The sequence below is a fragment of the Lynx rufus genome, unplaced genomic scaffold (genome assembly GCF_022079265.1).
Source record: "Lynx rufus isolate CCGP_SWC_20201006 ecotype Redwood Valley unplaced genomic scaffold, mLynRuf1.p SCAF_11, whole genome shotgun sequence".
Taxonomy (NCBI): domain Eukaryota; kingdom Metazoa; phylum Chordata; class Mammalia; order Carnivora; family Felidae; genus Lynx; species Lynx rufus.
Window position 1 is genome coordinate 26632348 of NW_025814825.1, and position 17893 is coordinate 26650240.

Genomic DNA, 17893 nt, shown 5'->3' on the forward strand with positions numbered 1-17893 from the left:
GGCCTGCGGCTGCCACAGGGGAGAGGAGAGCAGGCTCCCCCGCAGACCCGAGGGCGCGGTCAGGGCTCAGTGGTGCGACAGAGGGCATGCCAGCGCTTCACCAGCTCCTTGGGCTTGCTGAACATCTCGTTCCAGTGCTCCAGCTGCTTGCCCCGGGCATACATGTAGGAGCCCACCACCACCCGGCCCAGCGCATGGCTCTCTGCGGGGGAGGGAAAACGTCGTCACTCTCTGGACCACAGAAACCACATCACTTCAGCAACATCCCCCGTGCCTTCTCTCTCTCTCTCACTTACTCCTCCTTTGGAAGGGTGGAGCAAGCCCCCTCCCTCTCTAAGCATGAGCTGACAGCCCCCAAAGGACCCTGCCTTTGCTCTGGAGTCGGAGATGGAAAAGGGAGCCCAGGTGGAGAGCCAGCCCTATGGGGTCACCTACTCTGCCTCTCACCCTCCTCATGAGACATCTTAAGCCAGCCTCACGCCAAAGAGCTGAGGGAGAAAGGGGTCCCTCCAGAAAGAAGCCCTCTTCCATCACCTTCACGCTGCCTGAACGCTCCTCCTTTGCCCGTGTCCCCAACAGCCCGGCCGGGGTGCGGGGGCAGCCTTACTCTCTCCTTCGGCGCCCTGCAGCACGGTCAGGCTGAGGCTGGCAGTGTCCAGCTCAGCGGGGTCGGCCTTGAAGCTGAAAGTCTCGCTGTACACGGGGTTGGCGGAGCCCAGGACAGCCGAAGTCTTCTTGCACTTGACAAACTTGTTGTGGTTCATCAGAGACACTTTGACACACACACCTGCGGGGCAGTGCAGACCGTCTGCCGGGAGGAGCGGGCGGGGTCCAGCCTCTGGTCTGTGGGAGGTCTGGCTGGGAGGGCGCGGCCCACCCTGGGCGCCAGGACCCCCGTTGCTCACAGCCACTATAGCCAGAGGGCGTTAGGAGAGGAAACAGGGTTGATTAGCGTATGGCCTCACGCCCGCGGGAGGAAACGCTGGGCTCCCTTCCTCTTCCTTCCTCTGTGCCTCCTGAATGCGCCCACGGCTCGGCTGGCCCTTGTTTACCAGGGCCTGGCACCACACCCCCATCCCTCCCTTTGGTGGAGGGGGGCCCTCTCTGCCTGCTGACTGCTCAGGCTCCCTGGGGCCCCTTAAACACCTTCTGCTTCAGAGGGCTGAATTTTGGAGTGGGGCTCATATGGGTTTTGGATCCACAGTGGAAGGTTGAATGACAACTTGCTTACAGTGACCCAGATGCGGAGACACACAAATGGCAGACAGCCACCACCTTGCTAGGGGGGGTGGCGGGGGGGACACATAAGGGCAGGACATTATGCTGAGCCAGAGCAGGGCCTTCGCTCCTCCAGCTGCTGGGTTCTGGGGGGCTAGAGGAAGCAGCACCCCATGCTGCCTGTCGGCCCGGGATGCCTCTTCTTCCAGCCGGGCGCCATGCCTTGTGTGCAGGGGAACCCTCCCTGGGGGCAAGGGGGTGCGGGGTCTGGCCCTGGAGGAACTGGAGTCCTTCACAGAAGGGCAGAGGTAGAGGCGGGATCAATCTAAGGTGGGTTCAATCTAAGGAAGTGGTTTCCCACATCACAGTTGTCCACAGAGGGTGGTGAGCACTCCCGTGGCGGCTCAGACACAGGCAGGAATTGCATGGCCAGGGGCAAGGGACAGACTCCAGCTCCCGGCCCCAAGTTCACAGGACAGAACCTGCCCGGGGGAGGAGAACTTACTGACAAAACTCGTGTCCTCTTGGAGCTGGAGGCCCTTGGCTCGCAGCACGACCACGGTCAGGCGGCGCAGGCAGTCGTTGTAGCCGAGGCAGAACTGCAGGTCTCCAAACTCAGAGGGAGGCTGGGAGGCCGAGAGGAAGGCACCCGGGTCAGTTAGCAGGTGCCGGAGGAGCCACGGTGCCTTCCCGGCAGTGCCTTCCTCCTTGGTCCCGGCAGTCAGGCAGTGGTACTGTGTGGCACTTTTCTCCTTTAAGCCCACCCTCATTTGGGCTTGGATGGGGAAACTGAGGTCTGGCCAGCTGAAGGGACTTGCTGAAGATCACACGGTAGTGAGGGGCAGAGCTTCGGACACAGACCCAGGTCTAGGGGATTCCAAAGCCTATTCCAAGCTGCCACCATCCTCTCGGGGGTCAGGAAGATAGAGGGTAAATATTTTCCTCGGTTGGACCATTTGGGGTGTCACCTTTCACAGCTGTCTGATCTGGGTGGGAATTTAAGTGTGGACTTTTTACAAGTCTCTGATCTCCAGGGCGAGAGAACCTCAGGCGGCCCTTCCCTGCCCAGGAGCGGCTCCACTCTGCCCCCTTGTCCCATGCACTTGCGGCCCAGGCCCAGAACCCTGAGTCACACCGGTAGGGGCAGTGGGCAGTAGGCTGAGGGCTGTCGCTGGCCGACAGGTGCTGGGTCACACCTGCCCACGGTAGTCTGACACACAGTGGTATATGCCTGGTGACCTTGACCTTTACCTCCAGGCTCTCAGCCTCCAGGTCTCTCCAGATGAGGCGCCGGCAGTCACCTGCCAGGGTCTCGTTTTTGAGGGGGAAGAACACCTGGCCCAGGAGCTGGTGCTTCCTCTGTCTGTCCACGTGGTACACGGAGAACCTGAGTACCCTTTGAGTGATGCTCTTGCTGGACACCTGGGGGAGATGAGGGTCTGCGCTGGGGTCAGGTGTGGAGACAGGGGATGGGATAGGATGGCATGCTGTTCTGGACCCAGGAGCTTTTGGTGACAGGTGACTCAACCAGGGACCTGCACACCCCAAACCCAGGCATCCTCAGGGGGCCCTTTCCAGCAGCGAGCCCAGTACCCCTGGGAAGCGGGAGTGTGTGCCACAGCCTTGCCTTGCAGGGTGTGTTTTGAGGACCAGCAGCGTTCACCACTCGCCTGGACTTTGCTAGAAATATAGGACCTGGGCCCCACCTCAGGCCCATGAAGGGAATCTACCATTTAACAGGACCTCCAAGTGATTTGCCCGCACATAAATGTATAGGAGGTCTCACACTGGAGCCCAGGGAACCTGCCCGTCTCTGCCATCTGAGTTGGGCACCCCTCTCCCTGAGGCTGTGTCCTCATCTGTAATGGGGATAGTGGTTCTTACTCTTTGAGTTCCCCACGCAATCATGGGGTCTGATGTTTGGCAGATGGTCAATTAATACTGATTTGCTTCTCTTCCTCTTCTCCTTCCCCTCCCCCATTAAAGCACAAAGAGGCAGAATCAAGTTGGGACGGGGCAGGAGAGTGATGGTTAAACAAAAATCAGTTTGTGAGCGTGACATGTGGCCAGGCCAGTCAGCAAGGCTACATGCCTTCATGTCACAAGGCTTCATGCCCCGAGAAGGGCGAGGTCACCTGTGAGTTCCCACAGCCTTGGTCCCCAGCAGGAGGCCGGGAGATGGGCCCCATGCCACCCCTCCTCTCAGCTACAGCTCTCGGCCCAGAAGAAGGCAAGAATCAGGGCTCTGGCTCAGCAATCACCCTCTTCTGGATGCTGCCTGGACTGTCCTTACCTTGCCAGCCAGCCTGCTGTCCGCTCTTGAAAATGTTTGCCCAAGGCTTCAAGGCAGCTCTTGATGGCTGGTTTCCCATAAGGGGCCCCCAGTCACCTGCTCAGGATCCCAGGTACCTGTGAGCTTGGCTCAGTGCCCAGACAGCCTCCGCACCTCCAGACCCTGAGCCAGCCCGCCCACAGGCCAGCAAACGCACCACCTGCTGCAGGATGGCTCTAGGGTCCTGCACCGGTCTCTGATGGGATAGGCAAGTTCCTGCCCCCACCCCAAGGGGCATGGGGGGCTTGCCCTCTGCCTTCTTTAGATAACCTTGCCAGAAACCTCACAGTGCTCCAAAGCCTTGGAGCACTTCTCCAGAGCCCCATGGGCCAGAGCGAGGCATTCAGTAGGTGCTCCAAGAATGTGTTTTCTCGTTCTCTCATCTAGGCAGCCTGGCCAGAAGGAGCCCAGCCCTCTACCCCCTCACCTCCCTAGTCTCTGCCCTACCCCCATCATCAGCGGTCAGGACAGGGCAGGCAGGGGAAAGCACAGCTGGTGGCATCAGGGGTCTTGGGGGGCTGCAGGGCCCTGGCTAGCACAGAAGGCTGGAGCTCACCTGCACGACGTCTGCTCCTTCCCAGGAGGCCAGACCCTGTCTGCACCAGAGGCCTTACCTGGAAGATGAAGTGCTCATCAAACTGCGGGTTGGAGGTCTTGTGTTTGGTCTTGGACTGGAGGAAGTGCCGCTCGTCGGGCAGCAGATGAAGCTTCACCAGGGGGCTGCAGGTCTCTGAGGGGCCTTGCAGCCTCCGCGCCTTGATCAAGCCCACCAACAGCCGCTCGGCTTCCTGCTGGTATTCCAAGGAGAACCACAGCCGCCCCAGGCAACCCTCAGGGAAGTCCGTCTCACTCGTGTCCTCTAGGAACTTGTATAGCTCTGGGTTGATGGTCCCCACCATGCCTGTATTTCCAATGACACAGGGGCGGGGTGGTCTGCCAGGCCAGAGGAAGGCAGGGCCATGGGGGACAGCGAGCTCTGGGCTTCACCACCCCTGCCCCCTGCTCATCTCTTCTTGGCTGAGCCTCTAGTAGGCAGTTCACTGGCCTCTCCAGACCACATCCACCCCCTGCCCTTCTCTAGACTGAACACAACCTCTCTCTCTAGTACAGCTCCTCAGGCAGCCTGCCAGCACTAAGGCAGGGCATATCCAGGCCTGCTTCCCTCTGCGGCTCCCAGCAGGGTGAACAGTGTTCATTTAATCCCTGCCCCTTAGGTCAGGGCCTGCTTGTTGGGCAGGGGGTTCATAGTGCCCAGGACCTGACCTGGCCCCTGTCCATGGTGTTCAGAGGATGTCTCAGTGATAAAACTTTGCCTCTTCTATTCCTGTTGAAATTAGAAGGGCCTCGCTGATAACTGAGTGGTTCCTGGGAAGGTATCTTGGAAGGTGTTCAGAGCAAAGGTATGGGCAGAAAGCTGAGCACCCAGCTCCCACCTTTCTGAACTCTGGATCAGCCAACCAATCAGTCTAGGAAAGAACCCATCAAATGTTCTGCACCCGCATACCAGGGTTCCAATCCCTCTGTTGCCTACAGCCTCTGTGACCTTGGGCAAGGCACTGTTAGCCTTCCGAACCTCTGTTTATGAATGTGCAAAATGGGGTGAGGATCTCTCCCCCCAAACAGGCAGGGTGATGTCTTACTCCACAATGGCACATGAGGCCATATCTGGTAGAGGCTAGGGTGCAGCAGGCATTTCGTAAACCCAAGTACCTGGAAAGAATGGTCACTGGGCCACTCTTCCCAAGGGAAACCAGAAGATTCTGCCCAGAGCACTAGGATCCCAAGGGAAATGGCTTTACTGCTGAGACTCAGCAGAGCCCAGCCAGCAGCACCCCTGCTTCTGTTTCACTCCTGGGGTCCAACCCAGGGGGTGGGGCTGCTGCCTAAGTTCTGCCCCCAGGAGGCCAGTGGTGTGGGCTTTCCCCAGGCACCACAATCCTGGTGGTCTCTGCCCCCAGAACAAGTGGACCTGGTAATTGGGGGCATCACTGGAAGGCTGCTGGTCCAGGCTGTTTTCCAGGGTCAGGCCCATGAAACCAAATGGTTCCACCCCGGCCAGAGCAGACCCCGACCCCAGGCAGGCTCTGGCAGGAGCACTCACCAAGGTTGCTGCTGGAGGTGTGGGGCAGGAGCTCCGGGGCTGGGCAGGGGTCCCGTGGGACCTGAGCCCACTCTCCACTGTTCAGGGGTACCCAGTCTCGGTCTTGGAAGGAAGGGGGCACCACGAATGGCACACCTGGTGGCCTGTCCCGAGGCGGGAAGATGACATGTTGGTGGCAGGTGGAAGGTGTGGCTCCCACAGCCCATAGGGGTTGAGTGTCAGAGGCTGGGGGAGGAAAAGCCAGCAGGAGCCAGGAGGAGGCAAGAGCACCATTTTCTGGGCCCACACCTGCCCCCGCCTGCCCCCCACCCCCACCCGCAGCCAATACCTCTGCCTGTCTGCAGCCAGTGGGGCCAGCACTGCCTCAGCCACTTACTGGTTGTGTTCCCTGGACCCGTTACTTATGTCCTCTGAGCCTATAGGAAATAAGCTCATTCTGGAAAACGAGCTTCATAATGCCTGCCTCATAGCTTGTGGTGACAATTCTGGGGTTTCTTCATGATCGCTCCCACCATGATGACCGCATACAGGAGGCACCCCATAAACAGACCTTTCCTTTCCCACCCTACTCCAAGGGCAATGCCACAGGGAGGGCCCTAAGCAAGGCCAGGGGCTTGCTTGGCCCCACACCCTGCCTTACCTGCTTGTCTGGGTCCTGGCGGCATATGGCGGGCAGAGCTTGTCCCCTTGTGTGCTGGACGCAGCTGTGGTCCCTGGCAGCTCCTCATAGGTGAACATGGCACAAAGCCTCTTCCAGAGACAGCAGCTCACCCAGATCAATAGCAGTAGCAGCAGCAGCCCCCCAGCGAGGCCCCCGATAACCAGGGCCACCTGCTCTGGGGGCAAAGACCACTAGGACTGTGATGCCTGGAGAAAGCCACTCCCCTTCACACCACGGACCTGCTGGGGGCAGGATTTGGGCAGCAACCACATGCCCTGAGTTGGACCCCAGGAGCGACACAGAAGCAGGCTTCCTGTTCCTTTGGAAAGCAGCTGGCCCTGGACTTGAGATTCTGGCTGAAATGAACCATTTTCTTGTGCTTCTGAGTAGAAATTAAATCTGCTCTTACCAGAACCTTTATCTTCCCTGGACTCCTATTCAAGCTTGAGAGCAAACCCGAGTGTGGGCATCATGTACGTAAGGAAAGCCCAGGAAGGGGTGATGTCCTGGTTTGCATTCCCAGCCCTATCCTTTGGGGTCCTGGAACCTGCTGAGAGGCCGAACTCACGTTTGAATTCTGTAACTGTCTCTACAACCCAATCCCTTGTTCAACCCTCTATCAAGATGAACCCTCTTAGGGGAGTCCGCTGGAGACGACGGGAGTGTGGATGAAGAAAAGGGCAGTGGGCGTGAGAAACGGAGACACAAGTACCCTTTGCTGCCTGCACCCGTACAATTGCGGGGGCCTGGCAGGATCCACTCCCGTTTCAGCGCCCTCTCTGGGACGCTCGCTCCCAGGCGCCTGCTGCCTTCCTCTGACAAAGAAGGGGCCTCCTTCGGGTCACGTGAGGACACGGGGCTTCCGGGGCTCTGGGGTCTGGACGAGGGGAGTGGTGAGAAGGAGACACTCCCCCCCACCTTCCTGACCCCCAAAGGTCCTCGAGGAGCGGGCCTCCCTCTCCACCTCTTCCCGCGCTAGGAGCCACAGGCAGGTGCGGGCGGCGCCCCAGCGGGGCAGGGGGGGCGGGGGGAATTGGGGGCCGAGGGCCCCCGACGCCGCCCTGGGGGCGCGGGTGGGGAAGGGGCACTTACCCGCCATGACACTGCTCGGCGGGCTGCCGGGGCTGGGGCGCACTGGTCTCCGCGCCTCCACTCGCCGCGGGGCAGGCTTCTAAAGCGCGGCGGTGCCGTCGGCGGGCGCGGGGGCGGTCCCTCGTCGGGTCCTGACGGCAGTCGGCTGGGGAAGGGAGCCCGCCCCCGGAGGCCGCAGCTCCGCCCCGGCCAGGCCCGGGTCGCCGGCGAAGGGGGAGCCGCCGGTGAGCGCCAGGAAAGTGCAGGACTCTGGGCTGCGCGGCTGGGGCGGGGTGGGGTGCGAGGGCGTCCCGCTCCGGGAGGGCAGCGCCAACGCCTTGGCCGCAGCGTCTGAGGGAGGGCTCGGCACCTGGCCCTTCACGCCCGGCCCCCTGGACACGCGACACGCGGGTCTAGGAGTGCCACTCCATCTTCCGCGATCCTCTGCAGGCTGTGGCTGCGCCCCCCGCCCCCTCCCCGGCTCCCCCCATATCCCTTCCCCCCCCCCCCCCCCGACCCCGGGCCTGCGCCCATTCCTGCTCCCGAGGCCTGCCGGGCTTCCAGGTTGGACTCTCCGCGCGCGGTCCCGGGCCCCCGCGCCGCCTGCCTGACCGCGGGGGGCGAGGGGTGCGGGGCTGAAATTCACGGGTCCGCCCTGGCAGCACACAAAGTAATGAGTAGTTGGACAGCCCGGGTTCTGCAGCGGGACCACCTGGGTTCCTACCGCGGCTCCCCACTAGCCAGTTGTGACACTGGGGACAATTTCCTTCAGCGCTCTGGGCTCCCTGTCCTCAATTGGGTTAGTAATAGTAATCCCTCTGGGGTTAAAGTATGTAATGGACACGGCTTAGAACGGAGGTGACTTGGCCCCACGGTGCGCGGGGCGGGGGGGGGGGAGTGGGTGGTGCACAGCGCGTGCCAGCCACCGCTATGGTGATTATCTGACTCAGGGTGGCGTCGCCTGGATCCCCTGGACACCCGCAGCCCCTCTTACTGAAATGCTTATTATCAGACCGCGGGGGCAGTGCCAGTCGGGACTAGTGAAGGCAGCCAGAGCCTTGACCGGAGGCTCCGGTCCTCTGCCAGCTTCCACCCGGTGTGCGTCCCATTGGAGGACGCGCACCCTCTTGGCGTCCCATGGAGTGTCCCTGTGGGGTGCTCTGGTGGGAGCATCTGAGACCTTGAGGGGGCGTCTGGAGATGGGGACCGAGATGAATATGTGTGTGTTGGTGAGGTGAGGGTGGGGGGAGGGTCGGTCTTGTTTTACAGCCTTGAAGGTTTTGACCAAAGACCCCCTCTGGGCCCTGCTCCAGCCTGGCATCTGTGCCCATCCCGGTAGGGAGGAGGCTGACTAGACAAGAGGGACAGCCCACCAGGCTGTCAGTGTGCAGTTCCACCCTGCCCAAGCACTGCTTGACCCGAGGCGAGGCGGGATGGTGAGGTGAGCCTGGGTCTCCCTCATCTCGCAGGGGCAGGGGGAAGAGTGGCTCTTTTCTTTCCGGGGTCTGGTGAGAAGGTGGGTCCCTGCATCTGTGTCCAGTAGGGCATGCCTCTCCACTCCACCCCGGAAGCCTGCTGGGAGTCTGCTGGAACCTGGTGGAGGCAGGGCATTTTCCTCCACCAGCCTGCCCCCTCCTGCATACCATTTTGGCTGGAGTGTCTGGGACTCTGACCTTTGCTTCTGCTGGGCTGATGATATCTCAGGAAATGGAGTCTGGGTTTGCCTCAAAACCTCCTCATCTTTGCCCTCACCTCTGAGTTGAATGTCTGTTGTTTCCTGTTGCTGCTGTAACAGATGACCACAAGTGTGGTGGCTAAAAACACAAATGTAGTCTCTTACAGTCTGAAGTCAGAAGGCTGAAATGGGTCTGCAGGGCTGTATTCCTTCTGGAGGCTGGAGGCAAATCCACTTCGCATCCTTTCCCAGCTTCTAGAGGCTGCCTATATGTGGCTGCTTCCTTTATCTTCAAAGCCAGCAGCAGCATTTTCTAACCTTTCTGAATCCAAGTCATGTTCACATCAACTTTCCTGCCTCCATCTTTTTTTTTTTTAACGTTTATTTATTTTTGAGACAGAGAGAGACAGAGCATGAATGGGGGAGGGTCAGAGAGAGAGGGAGACACAGAATCTGAAGCAGGCTCCAGGCTCTGAGCCATCAGCCCAGAGCCCAAAGTGGGGCTCGAACCCACGGACCGCGAGACCATGACCTGAGCTGAAGTCGGACGCTTAACCGACTGAGCCACCCAGGCACCCCCCTGCCTCCATCTTATAAGGACCTTTGTGATTTTGTGGGGTCCACCCTGATAATCCAGGATAATTATCCCATCTCAAGATCTTTACCTTAATTGCCTCTGCAAAGCACCCTTTGCCATGAAAGATAACCCATTCCCAGCTTTCAAGAATGAGGACATGGACATCATTGGAGCCAGAGTGTCCACGGAGCCCTCTGGGAAGGGATGGTTTACATTCTCTCTCCCCCTGCTGCTTAAAGCTCTCAGTGGGCCCGAAGGCTAGGACCAGGCAGCTAGCAAAGCCCACATACCCCCTTGCGTGGTAACTTTCCAGTTGCCACGAGCCTCTTCTTAGCTGCTTCGCCTGGCCTGGTTACCCCTGACAGGGCATGGCACCCATCCACACCCAACCACCTCCATGATTGGCCCCAACCTGTGTGAGTGGGTACTTCTGGAAAAGCGAATGCATTGTGGCCACTCTGGCCAGGTCCGGAGCTGCCCATCCTCCCCCCAGCCCCATGCTGTGCTTTTCCAAGGCCTCCTGGCTTCCTATCTGTTTCCTTTCCTCACCACCTACCACCAAGCCTTGGCTCGCTCCTGCCAGCTCTTCTTCCTCAGTCCGTCTCCATCAACACCAAAACCTTCTCCCAGGTCTCTGCCATCTCTAACCTGGAGCACTGCACCAGCTTCCTCTCTGCTCTTCAGACTCATCCCTAAACCCTCTCCTCAGTTTATGTCTTCCAGGCTCCCCTCCCTGGTCTCACCCACCTGGATGCCTCCTCACTGCCATCCCTCTGCAGTGCTCAGAGCCTGTGATGATTACCCTACCCCACTCTCCCCAGCAGACCAGGACCTCATGAAGGCAGGGAGCCATGCCTTATTCAGCTCAGCGTCCCAATATCTGCCTCCAGGGCCAAGCTGTGCTGAATGGTGGATGAAAGGCTTGCACCCTCAGGATGAGCTGCCTTCTGGTTTCTGCCAGTGTTATCCGTGCATCGCACACACCCTGGGCCCACACTTCAGGGCCCACCAGGATCTCTTTCTCTTGCCCTGGAGACCAGCTGCTGGGTCCTGCACTCACGTTGCTAGCTCGGCCTGCAAGCACCTTATGTGTGCACCCAGCCCTCCGAATTTTGAGTCTTTGTTCCTCCACAGGAAGATGAGAGCAAGTGTCAGGGGAGAAGCTCACCTTTTTGCTGCTTCTTATGTTTTGGGCATCACAATGCAGGCTCAGCGTACATGACCCATTGAGGCCTCCGTTGTGTCAGCCCTACAGAGCTGGGGCCACTGCTTCAGATGACGAAACCACATCAAAGAGGTTCCATGGACTACCCAGTAAGTGGTAGGCTAGACTCAGCTCCTGGACCCCCTCATTCCTTTCCCCCCACTGGCCAGCTGAGGGGCCCAAGCAAGGCCCCAGGAAACTACTTCCTGTGGAGATGACTGTGAACTTAGGCCAAAAGCCACAGGCACCATGGCCAGTATCCCCTCTCTCCACTGGCCCACAGGGGCTCTGAGCCCTGCTGGCCTGGAGCCTGCTCACATAACAATGGCCTCCAGATCTAGCTGCAGCCGTGGCCCTGCTTCCTGTTTTCAGATCTTTCTCCTCCCTAGGTCTCTGGGAGCTGGGAAATCTGGAAACAGTGGCAGACAAGGTTTCTCTTTGCCGTGGCCAAAAGGAAGCCATATTTCAATTGGTGAAAGCATTCCCAAGGAGGGTTGCAGGAAGTCCAAGTGTTTAAAGGCCTGCAAATGCCTGCAGGTGATTAATAATTCAGTGCAATGGATGATTCAAGAGAAAGGCCACTTTCAATTAACCTTAAGAATCGGCCCGTCTGAGGAAGTGTCATCTCTTGTCACCTAGGAACAGAGAGAGAGACCAGAGCAGGATAAAGGCCACTCCGAGAAGCATGTGGAAGACTGTGTTTCTCACAGTTATGTAAATTCCACCCTGGTCAGCCCAGATCTCTCTCTGTGAGGTGTGGAAGTGTTCTCCCCACACCAGCATCATAGATTTTCTCTGGTTCCACTACATTGGCCTTACTTTCCTATTTTTGAGGAGATTGGAGGAAATAACTTTCCATATCGGGTCATAAGCTCCCGCCTTGTCCCCCACCCCACCATGCTTGTTTCAAATATGTCCTGTCCTGTGGACAACCACTCGGAGTCCTAGAATGGGGCCCAGAACCCTTGGCTCACTCCTGCCTCCTGGGAGTTTTCTCTGCTGCCCTGCGAGGTTCTCCCTCCTTGCTGCCCCTGCTTGGCAGCTTTTCTCTCTACTGGCAACAATAGCCTGCCTTTTCTTCTCAGGAACTACCCTCTCCCCTCTTTGCTCACATGGTAGCTGAGGGAAGACGGTCTCTTCCCTTTGCCCACATCACCGGCTCACCCTTGTTCCGGGGCCTTGCACATGACCCAGGCCAGGCCACCCAGTGTGCTTCATTCCCTGGTGCAATGAGATGTTTCACTCTGGAATTTTTGTGGAATCAGCATTTGTGAACACTTCCTTCTTCGCAGGCCCCGTGGAGCTGGAGGAGCTAAGTCCGGGGTGGTTGGGAACACTTGTGTGGAGGAGGGTGTGTGAGACCAGAGTCAGCACAGGAGCACAGAGTAGGGTGGGAGGTTTCATGATGCTGTCTGACCCCTGGTCCTGGAACCCTGGCGGCCATCTCTCCCCAGATGGTTCAGTAAATTAAATTAAAAAAAAATTTTTTTTCTTAAGCCCGTATGAGGTGATTTCTGCCACTTGCAATTAAGAGTCGTAATTAATCGTTAACGGAGGCAGGCCACGAATGGGTGGGCAAGGTCTGTGAGGCTCATTCCCATCTCAGTCAGGTGGAAAGTGAGACTAGGGGGTGATGAGTTGCATGAGGCCACTGAGCTAGGAAGTGACTGGCCAGCCTTGACACCAGCTGCTCTGTCTCCTGACCACCAGCATTGCCCCTCAGACGATGCAGAAGGCAGGGATGGAGGCAAGGCTTGTCATTTCTGAATTGTCACCTCTGGCCCTGCCGCTGTCCCAAGGATTGTTGGCCTCTCGGGGGCGGGGTCTAATCAGTCAGGGCTGTTGTGGCCAACAGCAGTGAATTTATTCCTCAGCCCCCGGTGCCCACCCCCACCTCCTCCAGCGTTGTTGCTAACACCAGAACCCACACTATGTCAGGGCAGCAACACAGTGGGGCCCGGGGATGAATCTGAATGGTCTGGGCCATATTCACAGTGCTCTCGGCCCCCTTTGCTGGGTTCTGACTCGATTAGCCATCTTTGCAGCTACGGGTGGCCCCGTGGCAGTGTTCTAGCCAATGAGACACGTGAGGACATCTTTCAGGGGGCTGTTGGGAAATACTTTAAACAATTTTTTTATTTTGATGTGTCAAGGTGTTAAGTTGATGTTTTGGCGAAGATACGAAGAAGTTTGCTATCAACACCAAAGAGGGGTGATAGAGATGCAGGTTTTCGAAGGTGGCTGAGAACCAGCCACCCAGCTGTCCCACTGGGGGAAAGACAAGCTGAGCGAGTGGAGGGGAGAGACAGGACTTTGGCAAAGGTTGGAGCTGAGAAGGGGACCCCCAGCACGGGGGACGGGGTGGGTAGACATATCCCCCGCAAGCCCAGAGAACGTGTACCTGAACAGGACCACTCTGAGAGCTTGGTTTGCGTCCCCAGAAATTTGGGATTCCTCTGAAGCTTCCTCTCCCACTGCAGTGATGGGTTCGGGGAGACACAGGCACGGGGACTGACCAGGGCCAATGAGTGGCAACATCAGTGTTCCTACAGTGTTGGGCCAGAGGCTCTTCCCGAGGGCCTTGAGTCTTGCCAGGGAGTCTGTCTGAAAGAAAAGAGCCTGACCGGCGGCCGATGCACACAGGCATTTGTGGCTTTTGGCTTGAGGTGGTGCAGGCAGAGTGACAGGTGTGTTGCTGCTGTATTGGGAGGCAGGTGCCTTCCCTCTGATTTGGGGGGGGGGCGGGTCAAAGACTTGTTGACCTTAGGGGTCAGATCAGCCACTCATGGTGGGAGTGTGGGCCTGGGGAATTGCCATCAGCCTGATCCAGGTACTTGTCAGGATGGGGAATGTGTGGCACGTTCCCCATGACTAGAGGTGAGCCATGTGATCGAAAGAGCCACCGTGCCATTGTCTCAGACCCTGCCCCAAGGCCTGCCCGGAGCTGATGGGACCACAGCAGAGGGGAGGAGGAGGTGAGCTTTCTAGGGGCTGAAGAGGGAGCAGGTGGCTTCGGATTCATATGCTGGGATCAGGGACTACAGCTGGAGCTGGGGGTGGGGACGGCGGGGTGGGGAGTGGCAGTGGCAGGGGACGGTCTGTAAGAGACTTTTGAAAGTGCCCATGATGGCAGTAAGCCTCTTTGAGATCCAGAAAGCATAAAGCCATCTTATGGGACCATCGAGAAAGAACTTTCCATATTTCTTCCCTTTCCTCTCTCCACGTGCTCTGACCTCAGGAGTCCGTGTAGGCAAGGTGCGGGAGGAGAGAAGGTGCTGACCTGTGTCAGAGACCAGGGGCTTGTCTGAAGCTGGCCTTTGCTGTGGGAGGGAGGAAGACTTAACTCTAACTCAAGTTGTCAGGTATGATGACTATCCGGGCTGGGCCTTCTGAGGACTGGGTCCAGACTGTTGAGGGACAGAATGAGGGGGGGAGGGGTAACCTCTGTTGGACGTTGCTCCGTTCCAGGTGTGACCTCCGTGTGGAGTTTAAGGCTCTCCTATATCCTCTCCCTCCCCTCCTCCCTTCTCGCAGACAGATCATGTGATCATGGTCAAGGCCATTTTATTTGGCTTCAGTGCTTGCAGTTGAGCTTTCGCCATGACAAGGAAATCAATTAAAAGTGCTGAGCCTGTGGGGAAGGCTGTTCCTTGGCGACCTTGTGTGGCAGATTAAATTTTTGGTCCCAGGGTGCCTGGGTGGCTCAGTGAGTTAAGCGTCCGACTCCTGATTTCGGTTCATGAGATTGAGCCCTATGTGGGGCTCTGCGCTGACAGCTTGGAGCTTGCTTGGGATTCTGTCTCTCCCTCTCTCTCTCTCTGCCCCTCCCCCGATCTCTCTTTCTCAAAACAAATAAAGTTAAAAAAAAGTAAATTGTTGGTCGCAGGCCCTCTCTTCCTGGTTACTAGTGTTGCACTTCCCCATCCCTGCAACATGGTGGGGAAGCATACTTCCCTACCACTTGACTTTGAGCTTAGCCATGGGACGAGCTTGGATCGATAGAATGTTAGCAGAGATGATGCAAGGCTGGAAATGCCTTGTCCTCTTGAGCTTCTGGCACTGTGGTAAGGAGAGCATGCCCCAGGTAGCCGCTGGCTGCAGGCCAGTGAAAGATCTGTGGGGCGGATCCAAACCCAAGTGGGAGCCTGGAATCAGTGGGCCCACCCTACACCAGCTGACCCCAGCCAACCCCACAGACATGGGCGGGAGATACAAACGCTCATGGATGATTGCCATAGAGATTCTGTAAGTGGCAAAAGTTGACTGAAACACACTCTTTTTGTTTACTAGAGTGAAACCAGAGTGATGAGCTGAGCAGGGCTCACTTCTGGAGGGCTATACTCTATCTCCTCTTCCACAGTTCTTGAAGTTGGGGCCCTGGGGTGGATGGGCTTGCCACTTCTCCTTACTGGCTGACTTTGGTCTTCTCTGGATCAGCTTTCGTTGTCGAGGGAGTGATAAAGTGCTGAGGCCTGGGTGGTGGTAGTGGGCTTAGGGAAGAGAGAGAAGAGGGCTTGGGGAGGACATCTGGGGTTGTTGTAGCACAGCATCCTTTGTCCTTCTGGTAGAATGGTACCCCAGTGTGTTCTGGGAGAGCACCTTTCTCCTGTCAGTGCCGATGGCTCAGGTGTGGTTGACTCATCCCTCTGCCTTGATTCCTCTGAAGCTCCTTCTCCTGCTGTAGTAACGGGTCCAGGGAGACACAGACACAGGGACTGATCAGGGGCAGTTTTCCTGACAATGCTGGGCCAGAGGCCTCCCAGAGGGCCTTGCATGGACCTTGCACCAGGGAACCTTGCATGAGAAAAGAGCCTGACTCCATATGAATGAAAGTAGCCGTAGGTGATACTCAAGTCTGGGCCCAAATCATGGAAAGCTTTGTATGACACAGAAAATAATTTTGAACTTAATTCTGTAGATAGAAGTAAACCTAATAAGATTTTCTTGAGATCAATGTAATATTTATTATGTACTTTCTGTGAGCCAAGGCAGATAGGACTAACAAATAAATATAAAAGCAGTTACCACTGCAAATTATAATAGCCTCAGAAAATTGGTTGTGGTACTAAGGGATGCTGTCTTAAATTTCTGTACCAATATGGCAGGCAAGTCTTTCATAGATCTGAGCACAATCGAACAGAATGCCATGACTTATTACAGTGGTTGGCAAGCTTTTACATGTAAGGAGTCAGATAATGTATATTTTAAGCTTTGAGAGCCACAAGTTATCTTAGTTGCTACTCTATTATTCTAGTGCAAGACAACCATAGTCGATATGTAAATGAATAGGTGTGGTTTGTGTCAATAAAATTTTATTAACCAAAAAAAAAAAAAAAAAAAAAAAAGCCTAACTAAGAACAGAATCAGCATCAGCTAAGGGCAGTTGGTGCCCAGGGAAGCAGGGAATTATTGGGTCTTAGTAACAGATGAATCAGGCTGTGTCTGAAGCCAGAGCATGACCAGACTTTTCCCCTAGGTGAGTCAACAAATTCACATTTGTACTTAAGCAGGTTTGAGTAGATATCTATCATTCATAATCAAAAGTCTCAAATGATACAAGAGTGCCACTTGCTTTGAGTTCTCTGTTGCCCAGATTTGTAACTCAGTGCTTACCTTGGACTTATTTTTTGGATATATACCTCTCTTAGAGGTGTGTATGTGTGTGTTTACAGTTGGACATGGTAGAAAAAATAATTTATATAACTAGATATTGAGCCCCTGACAAAAATACCATCCCTTTAAAATAATCTACATCAAGTACTTTACTTAGATTATTTTATTCATTCATTCTTCACAACCACCCTCTATAGTAGACATTTTTTTCTCAGTTAAGAATTCTTTTGGCTACAGCTTACATAAAACCTGACCTAATGTGACTTAAACAATAAGGAGATTTATTATCATACTTAACTCTAAGATGCTTTTGATTGTAAAATGTACCACTATTGTATCACTTTCCTTGCATTAGAAAAAAATGATGTCAAACTATGAAGCAATTCTTGGGGCACATGCGTGGCCCAGTTAGTTAAGCTTCTGACGTCGGCTCAAATCATGATCTCACGGTTCGTGGATTTGAGTCCCGCATCGGGCTCTGTGCTGACAGCTCGGAGCCTGGAGCCTGCTGCGGATTCTGTGTCTCCCTCTCTCTCTGCCCCTCCCCTGCTCTCACTCTATCTCTCTCTCTCAAAAATAAACATTAAAAAAAGAAACTATGAAGCAATACCTTACTATCAAATCAGCTGTAAGATGTGACTTGATTTCAGAAGTGTTAAATGTAAAAGAGAATGTGGGTCTTAGGACTGGTGAAATGTAGTATTAACAAGAAATTTGTAGTTAGATGGCTTCAGATTTGGTTGGGCAGCTGAAGGTTATCATCCAAGACCCAGGCTCCTTGTGTCTTTCCGCTCTGCCCTCTCAACATGTACACCTTAAAGTTGCAAGATAGTTACCACAGTACCAAACTTGGTGTCCTCTAGCACCAAGTTCAAAGGCAGAAAAGAAGGAAAGGAACATTGGGTGGGAATAGTGCTGCTTTCCTCACTCACTTCTCTCCTTTCATAAGAAAGCTCCCGGCTGGGGCGCCTGGGTGGCGCAGTCGGTTAAGCGTCCGACTTCAGCCAGGTCACGATCTCGCGGTCCGGGAGTTCGAGCCCCGTGTCAGGCTCTGGGCTGATGGCTCAGAGCCTGGAGCCTGTTTCCGATTCTGTGTCTGCCTCTCCCCCGTTCATGCTCTGTCTCTCTCTGTCCCAAAAATAAATAAACGTTGAAAAAAAAATTAAAAAAAAAAAAAAAAAAGAAAGCTCCCTGCACGTTGACTCTTATACATCATTGGCTAGACCCACACATAGCCAAGCTGGTTTCAAGGGGGTCAAGAAAGTGGGCATCTGACCTTTTCAGTCTTACAGTGGGAGGTAAGTAAGGGAAATGCCTATGTCACAGGATTTTTATTCCCATTTTACAGATGAGGAAAGTAAGGCTCAAAGAGCCTAGTTATATGTCCTTAGTTATCCATTCAAGGACACATAACTGGAAATTGGCTGGCCCTAGAATTGAA

At 55.7% G+C, this 17893-nt stretch overlaps 1 protein-coding gene across 1 annotated transcript; it reads right to left on the reverse strand.

The window, feature by feature from the left end:
* Positions 1-59: 59 nt before the first annotated feature.
* LOC124506105 (synaptotagmin-15-like) lies at positions 60-7411 on the reverse strand. The gene is made up of 8 exons (XM_047072097.1): positions 7231-7411; positions 6292-6487; positions 5652-5794; positions 4165-4451; positions 2470-2640; positions 1724-1844; positions 608-910; positions 60-202 (listed from the first exon to the last, which is right to left on the reverse strand). Exons 1-8 carry the CDS (start codon positions 7409-7411, stop codon positions 60-62), a joined length of 1545 nt encoding a protein of 514 aa, XP_046928053.1.
* Between the last annotated feature and the right edge of the window lie 10482 nt (positions 7412-17893).